Below are 10,042 nucleotides of genomic sequence, written 5' to 3'. Positions count from 1 at the left end.
GAATTCTTCATTTGTTTGATCTTGTGCTCCAGTTATTTTCATTTTAATCTTGAAAATATTAAGAAAAATAATAAGTGTATAACGAAGACGTTATGATATTTTAATAAGAACTTTATTTAATCGAAAGACAAACAGTACATGAAGGAAAACACATAATTAAAGATAATAAGAAACACACTTAATTTTTGCACATAATTATTGTCGTCAAGCAACATTTGTTTCAGAATTCCACATCAAAGTCTGCAATGTTTAGCTCAGTATTAAGATCATCAAAGTTATGCACGTGGTTCACTTCTTTCTCTTTTCTTTTGAGAGAGGCTTAGTATAGTTCACATAGATGTGGAGCTGTGCGACAAGACTTTGACCAGTGGTTTGTACTTCCACGTCTAAAACATGAAGTGCCATTGTTTTCGGGCCTACCAGCTTCATTCCATTTATTGTGTTGGTTGGAATTGTTAATTTGTGGAGCGTGGTAATTGGTGGTTCTTTGATTTCAACCACGACCACGTCCACGACCATGAAAATTACCTCGGTAATTATTATTACCTTTGAATGGACGGTTTCGACCATTATAATAACTTTTATTAAAATGGCCATGAACACGGCCTCGTACCCACTTTTTTTTCTTTAGTGTCATTATTAGTAGAAATATTTGCTTCTGGGATTACTAGTGATCCGGTGGGACGAGATTGATGATTTTTCATTAAAAGTTCCGTATTCTTTTCTGCTACAAGGATAAATGAATTTAGATCATAATATCTTTTAAATTTTAGCAACCTAAATTAGTGTTGTAAATTCATATTGATGCATGAAATGTGTAGAAAGTTTTCTCCAACATACTTCCTCGGTAACAGTTTGCCCACAAAATCGAAGCGTTGAGCATATTCTGAACAAAACAGAGGTGTACTCATTTACTTTTTTGAAATTTTGGAACCTGAGATTGTTCCATTCATCACTAGCAGTGGGAAGTATAACTTCTCTTTGATGATCAAATCTGTTTTTTAAATCTTCCCACAAATCGTATGGATCCTCACAATTTGAATACTCAAATTATAACATCTCGTCAATGTGTTTGTGAAGGAAGACATCGGCTTTTGCCTTGTCTTGTTCTTCGCAATTATTTCCCTCCGTTATCGTTTTCAAAACACCCATTGATTTGAGATGTCATTTAACATGTGCTGTCCACAACATATAATTATCTCAGGTGGATATTAAGAACCGGAAATTCAAGTTTTTGCGATGTTTGCCATTTTATTACTAAACATAGATAAGATAAATATTAGGATTACATACTTATTAAAATTAAAAGAAAATACAAAGGTAGAGCTATAAATAGATAAAGGAAAAAAGAAAAAATTAAACTCCCTAGATGGAAGATTACAAATTAAGAGCAATAAGATTATCAGCATTATGGTGGTTAACATCAAAACTTGGTGAATCATCTTTTAAAATGTTGTCTTGAGTATTCCTGATAAGAAAGTTTTTGTATTTGTGAAAGATTTAAGATTGATAATTGTTTATTTATAGTTGAAAATTTATAACTGTTTTATAACGGCTATATGACGTTTCATCAACGGTTATATATATAAATTATATGTATAGATATAAAAAGTATTTTGTAAGTAGTAATAGAATAAATGATATATAAATGATAAGCCTGTTTATAATTGGCACATTCTTACTTGGTTGATCTTCTTGATTAAGCGAGTCATGGTGATAACGTGTTATAATATAACTATAATTATAACAAGATTATTGAAGTAATTTAAGAAGTTTAGAGGTAATTATAGAGAGAAGTAGTAAGAAATGCATGTAACACTTAAATTTATTCAAGATGGTGCATTTTTCTTATTATCATGGAGGTAGTATTTATAGTACAATTACAATACTATTTCACAGACAAAGATAACTATTTATGAGATAACTAGATAACAATTTTCATCCTTAGATTTTGAATAAAATGATCATCCAATGAATCTTGATATTTCATAACATAGTATATAGTTTGTCGTTCAAGTTCTTTTTTTCTTTCTTTTTTTATAGGCTTTTTCACGTTTTCTCTATTTTAAAAATTAAGTGATATAGTTTTAAAAAAATTGAAACTACCATTTATTTATATGAAAAAAATAGAACTTATTTGGGTTAGACGAGTCATGTCCAAGTTGACCCAAGTTTATACGTATCCTAATTCAGGTTAGGGCTGATATATTTGACACAGATAAAAATATGGGTCGTGTTTGGATTCTACAATTCAATTCATTAACCCCACATGACCCCTGCTATAGCAATGATCAACAAAATCAAACAAAAATATAATATCAAGTTAGCACATACACAGAATCACAACCAAAATATTCAAGATTATTTACACCAATTAATTTACATAAAACCTGAAAAATCAACAACCTGTTCATAAATCCCATCATCTTAAATACAAGCTTCCATGCAAACAGAAGAATCGAAGCGAAATTATTGGATAGCATGAACACTAAACAGGCAGAATTTTTCATAAACTTATGAAAAAAGAAAGACTAGACATAAAATATGACTACTAATTAATTAATTAGTTACCAATTCTCTTTGACAATTTTGGACTTCTCAAGAATGAATTTACCTTCCTTGTATTTCTGTGATTCCTCGTAAGCGCGTTCATATTTCCAACCCAAAACCTCGCGACAATCAGAGCAGTACACGTCAGCAACCGTGTGGAGTCCAGTCATCAAGTTCCTGTCTTCCTTTGCTCCCATTGAAACATTCATTGCATGAGAGAACAAAAAGGCTCTACCATTCCTCCCCTAACATCAAAACAAAATTATTATTTATAAGTAGTAGATTAAATGATAAAAAAATGACATTTGTGAAAAAATGAAGACATTGTGAAATGAAGATACAAGTCTTTATACATTGATTAGTTTAACCTCAACATACTCAAATAATCAGGAGCAGAATCTGTTTCTCCAAACGTTAAACACTTGTTATTGCAACTTTAAGTCGCAATAATAAGATGATCAATTCAAAAAAAAATCCAAATCCTAACACCCCTTAACTAGAAAAAAGCTTAAAAATTTGTCACATTAAATTTCATATCTGAATAAGGAAGCATGATGCATATAATATTGTATCCACAAAGTTCATCTAGTGCTTAACATCCTATCCAAAAACACACACGTGTTAAATGCATAACCATTTAAAGTACAGAAACATCACAGATAACATAATCTATTCAACATTAACATAAAGATTAGAAATATATCCAAGCAATTATAATAAAACGGCATTAACATCCACTATTGAGCATTCAAATAACCAAAATCAACAATTCCATTCAAACAATTTCATCACATGAAAAAAAACCTTCAAATTTGTAACCTGAAAAGCTTTAGAAATAATATCATCATGAAGGGCAACATGATTCCTACAATTACAGCAACTGTATAGCCTGGGTCCCACCATTTCCGCCATTGATGATGCAAATTTATACTAAAAGACCCTTTTATCAAGATCAAATCTGTTAAAGCACAATTAGATGAACACCCAAATCAGATAATAATCAACATCATTCCAAAAAGAAAAAGAAAACAAAAAGCACCAATTTTCTTGAAATAATATTATTAAAACTTGTACGCAGTTGTTTGACCACTTTATAACACAAAACGATGAAAATCGAAATGGGTAATTAATAAACTCAAAATAATAATAATAAAAATGGAAATAAAGATGAAGAAAGTGTACCCGGTAACTGAAGGAAGTTGGAAGTGAAGAAGAGAGGATCCCAAGTGTGAATTCATTCGACTTCTGAATGTATATATATATATATATATATAATATATAATTTTAATTTTATAACTGTTTATGTTTATCTACACGCAAACTTTCAAATCCGTGATGCGGGTGTTGTGAATTTGAGAATTATGATTATTATAATTTATAAACAAAGAAAGACAAGGTAGGGTTTTCTTGTTTCTGGTTGTGGGTGGTGTGGGATCTAAATTTCTTACATTTTTTTGTTTCCCAATATTTATCTCTTTTCTTTTCTTTTCTTTTTTTTCTTTTGGGTATATTTATCCTCATTATTCGAATCTTGATTTGTTGTAAAGGATTCTGAGTTTGCATGATGAAAGTTGTTGCATAAGAGATTTTTAATTCTTTTGATCATGAGTGATTTTGTATGTATAACCATCAAAATTGTTTGAATACTAAAGTGACATTAACTTTCTTGATTATACGTACGTGTATACCAAAAGTGGTTCTTGAAGTCATAATAAATAACTATGCTATGAATAAAATTTTACTGGGTATGTTTGTTCATAACCGTCTTGAATACGATATACAAGTCAAAAGGATTACTTTTGTACAAATATATCATATCGTACGCGTATACCAAAAGTGGTTTTTGAAGTCATAAGTTGAAAACCAACCCTATAATAACCATGCTACTGATAAAATTTTACTAGGTTTGTTTGTCTGACCCTATCAATATGAATGGAATTTTACAGGCTATGTTTGTTTGTTTTGTAAATGTCTTGAATACAATATAAAGATTTAGAAAGCGTAATACATCCAAGTAGTTTAGTTATAAAGTTGGGTACTGGAAATACAAATCAAAAAATGAACATCACTAATCCTAATGTTTTAATTAAACTATAATAATAACTACATGATACTCTATCTTGATGGTATACAAAATTCCTTATTATCAAAACCAACTTCTAAATCTTTCATTCATCTTCTTCACCAGCAGCACCCCACATGGCCCTTGAAACCATCTGATTTCCAAGAAATAAAACACACTGAACTGATATGTTGACATTGACCATTTCTTTATAAAAAGCCACTTGAATCTTGATGCATTATATATTAAGCGGTTTGGCCTCCACTTCCCGCACCCTATCTTGCCCTAAAACACACAAATTCAACAACTTTTTCAATCCAAAGTTACAAACAAAACAGAGTTTAGATTTTAGAAACGGTTGTATAGAACTTACTAATGATCTTTCTGCAACGCCCAAAAGGCGTTTTTGCAACATAGATGCGATGAAAAGGAAACCAGAGCACATTTTAAACATTACCCTGATCGGAAATGCATCAACCTTAAAAAACAGAGAAAAAAAATAATAATGGTTTGATTGTATACATATGCATATATAGAGAGAGAGATGATACTCACGTTATAAAGCACGATGCATACGAAAATGTTGAGGGGAATACGGAAAAAGTTCATAATCGTGCTTCTAGACTCTTCAGGAATGTATTGGGACCTCATTTTCATTATTGATGGCCAAAATAAACCAACACAGGCTTCAAATACACAGAATCCAAGCAGTTGGATGCACCCTGCAAATTTAATGCTTCCGCCCTTTTCTTTAGAAGGAGCCACCAAAAACTGTTGAAAATATATAAAAATCAAATAAACTTATATCGGGTTGATGTTGACCTATCTAAAAATGGGTTGAGTTGGGTCAATCTTTTATATCTAGAAGGTCAAATTGGTTAAACGGTTCGAAATGGTTGATATTTATCATTGATAAATCTCAAAGGAAAAAGAAGCAAACCAATGTGGACCGGTCAATCCAACCCAACTCGACATGTTTTGACTTTAAATGACTAGTGATGAATATGGGTTAAAGAAAGTGTGTGACGTACACTTGTGATGACGGGAAGCAAGAGGGATGCAGAAGAAATAACAAAAACGATCTGCATGTAGCTTTCGACTTTAATTGTTGCACGGGCCAAAAGGCGAGAAGCTAAAGAACTTCCCAGCATTGAGGATAACATGAAAGTAGCAAAAATAAAACCATGTGGAATATCTTCACCATTTGGGCTCAAAGCAGGAGTCCACAAAAACACAAATGTGTACATTGAACCTTCAAATAGGGATTGAATTGCACCCAATAATGCTATCTTTTCATCTGGTATCACAAAAAAACAAACGATATTAAATAGAAATTTAGTTATTTTACATATAATGTGTGTGTGTGTGGTGGGGGGGGGGGGGGGGGGGGGGGGGGGGGGGGGGGGGGGGGGGGGCTAAGGGAATTTAGGAAGAACACTTTTTTTTTTTGCGAGAACAGATAGAACAAAAAGAATCATTCATTTTTCAATGCTAAAAACATTTAAAAATAAAAATGTAATGTTTATTTATCACTCCTGAAATTTTTATATATTATATAAACAAATTTTGTTTTTTTAGTAGAACCTACACATGTGGGTGTCATTGTAGGTTATATTACCTAAACATATGTAGGTAAACGTTTAAAGATTAAAGAAAAAACCTATGTAAGAAGTACAGATCTTTAATAATATGAACCACTGGTAAGAAAAATAAAGGTCTGTTATTTTTGTTCTAACAATAATCTAGTGTTCCGTAATGTGTGTGTGTATAGAGAGAGAGAAAAACCAGATGCAATTGCAACAGCAGCTCCCCTGAATTGGGTCATTAAATCCTTGCTTTCTGACGGGTCGCCATAATTTTCGGTCCAAGACGATAAAATAACAGCCATGCCAATTGCAAGAAAGATGGAAGCTGCATCAAAAGGAGCCACGGGCCCAAGAGCCAATGTACCAACTAATAGATTCCCAAATAAGCCCGCCAATATGGCAACGAGCCCGTTTCCAAGAAATATCGCTTTGGAGAATGTTATTGACAACCATTGTTGCTCAAAGCCCCTCTACAATGTCACGAAAACAACTTAGAACCAAAAAGCATAATAATGACACTTAACACTCAAAACATTTTATCATTTAAGGGTAAAAACTAAAAGGTTACCTTTCTATTCTTTCTTCTAACCTAATTTGAGTACTTTTACTCATTTTTCACAAAAATATAATTTTGGTCATTTTTCAATAATCAAACTTTCCAAACACTCTATACATCTTATCATTATTGCAACCTTAAAACAACAAAAGCATAATATATATATACACACACACATACATACATATCATCCAAACACACGTCTCACCTTGTTGTGTTCAGCTACGAGCCAAGATTCAAAGGCTGAAAACAGTAGAGACGTTGCAATCCCTCCCAATATACGCCCCACCATCAAAACTCTATACTCAGGTGAATGTTTAGTGATGCAACTCAGAATGTAAGTTATGCAGTAAGTAACCGAAGCTCTTTTCGACCACTGAATTGAGAAGAATATAATTTAAGTTAAATTGCAATAGTAATTATGTAAAAAGTTGAACAAAATTAGTAAAAACGGATCAAGGGAAATTACTGTTTATCAGCTAAAGATCCAACAATTGTCCCAAACAGCATTGAAGATCCAAATCCAGCAATAAACAATTGTCCGATATCCCCTTTACCAAAACCGTATGTCGTGTAAAGGTAGTACACATACGGTCCCTGCAACCAGTCACCAGCTACAACCACCATGAAATTTTGCCACAAATAAGCTTAATATTGTCAACAAAACATGTTATAACTTATAACCATACTAGCCACATGTAACGGATCTTAGTATCTTACTAAAATGAACAAAGGATCATAAAGATTCACAATAAAGTTCAGCATCAGTAGCCAAAAATGATTAAAGTTACAAACTTTAGCAACATCTAAAATAAATCTTGAATGATCTATTTCGACCTCATAAAAGCTAAATCACAAAAGAAAATAAGACTATCTTATTACCATACTAGCCACACATTATGGATCTTATTCACAAAATTGAACAAAGAATCATGAAGATTCATTATAAGGTTCAACATCGGTAGCCAATATTCACTAAAGTTACAAAATTTAGCAACGTCTGAAGCAAATCTTGAATAAACCTGATCAACTTTGAACTTATAAACACCAAATCACAAAAAGAAACAAAAACATTTCATTACCATATTAACCAATCACCAGCTAAAACCATCATGAAATTTTCTCCAATAAGCTTTATATTGTCATACTAGCCACATATTATGGATCAAAAGAATAAATATGACTAATTTACTAAATTGAACAAAGGGCCATAAAGATTCACTATAAGGTTCTACATCAGTAGCCTAAATCCATTAGTGTTACCAACTTTACCAACATCTAAAGCAAATCTTGAATTACCATGATCAGTTTAAACCACAAAAAAAGAAAACCAGATCATTTTATTACCATACTAGCCAATCACCAAGTACAAATGTCGTAAAATTTGCCCCAAATAAGCATAATACTGTCAACAAGGACCTAGTATTACCATACTAACCACACATTACGGGTCTTACTTACTAAACTGAACAAAGGATCATAAAGATTCACTTTAAAACTCAGCACCAGTAGGCTAGATCCACAAAAGTTACAAACTTTAGCAACATCTAACCCAAATCTTGAAAAGCCCTAATCAATTCCAACCTCATATATGCCAAATTACAATAAAAAAAAACTAAAATCAATAACATTTTAATACCATTTTAACCAATCACCAACTACAACTATCATGAAATTTGGCCCAAATAAGCAATATATTATGTATCAAAACACAAAATGTAACCAATTTACCAAATATGAACAAAGGATGATGAAGATTCACTATAAAACTTAACATCAGTAAGCTAGATCCATTAAAGTTACAAAGGTCATCAACATCTAACCCAAATCTTGATAAATACCAAATAATAATTAAAATGAAAATGTGGAAGATAGCACCGACCCATCATGAGGGAGTAGACAAGGAGGTAATTGTTCTTGAAAGAATTGAAAGCAGAACAAGTGTTGATGCGATCTTTGTTGCTCTTGCTGAGCTCCATTGTTGCAACAATAGCAGCTAAACCACCAAACACTATCAAGTAGAAAACCTCCATCTCTTTTATATTATTGATTGATTGATTGATCACAATGCACAAGAAATGGGAAAAAAAACAGATAAGAAAGACCACAATACACCAGAGAAGAGATGGTGTAAAATATATATCAACTGCCGATCCAAATCTAGCCAAAGGGTGTCGGTAAGGGTCTGCTTTCAAATCATTTTTATTTTTATTTTTATTTTTATTTTTATTTATTTTCTTTACATGGATGATTGCAAATCAGTTGAGTTTATATGGTTGATGCTTTGATATTTCTTTTTACTGTTGGTGGTTTGGTTTTTGCATTAAACTGTAGATCTAAAGTTCACTATCTCTGATATATATAAAGCACAACCTCAGGTACCTAATTTAATGCTACAAGTACAACCCTTATTGCATGAAATTTTGAATTTTAAGGGTTATATTGGTCTTTTCATAAACACAATTGAGTCCGTAGTGATATATTTACAATAAATACCCTTTATCTTTGTTCTTTTTTTGTAAATTTAACATATATTTTCATTTCAAGCCCATCATTTTTATCCACAAATTCCTCAAAACCTTCAATCCGCTTCATTTATAATAAGTTTTAGATAAATATAATAAATTAAAATGTAAATCATTTGTTACATATTTATTCTATTTATATAATATTTACAATAAATACCCTTTATCTTTGTTTCTTTTTTGTAAATTTAACATATATTTACATTTCAATCCCATCATCTTTATCCACAAATTCCTCAAACCTATTTATCATACTATTTTGTTTATATCTTCGAGTATATTAAGTTTTCTAAAAACTTCAAACATATCATTGTAATGTTCTTATTTTTATCTACGTTTTGATATAATTTTTATTCAAAACCGAGGTGCGGGTTATAAAGTACAAGTTATAGTTGCATCTATTTACAAGTCTCTAAAGCATAAAAGTTGAAACTTTTCATATATAATTTTACCATTAACACTGTTTTCTCTTAAACTCAACTACCTTTAATCCGGTTCATTTATAAAAAGTTTAAAATAAATAGAATATATTAAATATGTAAATCTTTTGTTACATATTTATTCTATTTATATAATATTTACAATAAAATGCTAGGAAGTTATGAGATCATGGGTCGGTGTTAATTCAACTACCATTAAAACTTTTTCCTCTTAAATTCAACTACCAATAATCCGCTCCATTTATAAAAAGTTTTAGATAAACAGAATATATTAAATATGTAAATCATTTGTAACATATTTACTCTATTTATCTAAAATGCTT

The 10,042-nt window shown here is 31.2% G+C and overlaps 2 protein-coding genes across 2 annotated transcripts; both read right to left on the bottom strand.

Moving 5' to 3' along the window:
- Positions 1-2,381: 2,381 nt before the first annotated feature.
- On the bottom strand, positions 2,382-3,968 carry LOC143566967 (protein yippee-like At4g27745). The gene is made up of 3 exons (XM_077053508.1): positions 3,733-3,968; positions 3,370-3,508; positions 2,382-2,795 (listed from the first exon to the last, which is right to left on the bottom strand). The coding sequence occupies exons 2-3, from the start codon at positions 3,460-3,462 to the stop codon at positions 2,568-2,570; spliced, it is 321 nt and encodes a 106-aa protein (XP_076909623.1). The 5' UTR covers positions 3,463-3,508; positions 3,733-3,968; the 3' UTR covers positions 2,382-2,567.
- Positions 3,969-4,594: 626 nt separating this feature from the next.
- LOC143566966 (uncharacterized) lies at positions 4,595-8,840 on the bottom strand. The gene is made up of 8 exons (XM_077053507.1): positions 8,637-8,840; positions 7,226-7,368; positions 6,963-7,133; positions 6,398-6,668; positions 5,644-5,909; positions 5,168-5,383; positions 4,982-5,090; positions 4,595-4,891 (listed from the first exon to the last, which is right to left on the bottom strand). Exons 1-8 carry the CDS (start codon positions 8,785-8,787, stop codon positions 4,851-4,853), a joined length of 1,368 nt encoding a protein of 455 aa, XP_076909622.1. The 5' UTR covers positions 8,788-8,840; the 3' UTR covers positions 4,595-4,850.
- Positions 8,841-10,042: the final 1,202 nt, after the last annotated feature.

The sequence above is a fragment of the Bidens hawaiensis genome, unplaced genomic scaffold (assembly GCF_021521415.1).
Source record: "Bidens hawaiensis isolate Kalapana, Puna unplaced genomic scaffold, B.hawaiensis_p1.1 tig00023132_1, whole genome shotgun sequence".
Taxonomy (NCBI): domain Eukaryota; kingdom Viridiplantae; phylum Streptophyta; class Magnoliopsida; order Asterales; family Asteraceae; genus Bidens; species Bidens hawaiensis.
The sequence above is the reverse complement of the archived record's forward strand: the minus strand, read 5'-3'. Positions and strand labels throughout refer to the sequence as shown.

Excerpts from the sequence above, each read along its gene's own strand:
- LOC143566966 (XM_077053507.1), bottom strand. The coding sequence starts at position 8,787 with ATGGAGGTTTTCTACTTGATAGTGTTTGGTGGTTTAGCTGCTATTGTT. Across the intron at positions 5,384-5,643 it reads TGCTTCCCGTCATCACAAGT|TTTTTGGTGGCTCCTTCTAA; the intron begins GTACGTCACACA and ends TATTTTCAACAG. Across the intron at positions 5,091-5,167 it reads TATGCATCGTGCTTTATAAC|GTTGATGCATTTCCGATCAG; the intron begins GTGAGTATCATC and ends CTGTTTTTTAAG.
- LOC143566967 (XM_077053508.1), bottom strand. The coding sequence starts at position 3,462 with ATGGCGGAAATGGTGGGACCCAGGCTATACAGTTGCTGTAATTGTAGG. Across the intron at positions 2,796-3,369 it reads TTATTTCTAAAGCTTTTCAG|GGGAGGAATGGTAGAGCCTT; the intron begins GTTACAAATTTG and ends TTTTGATGTTAG.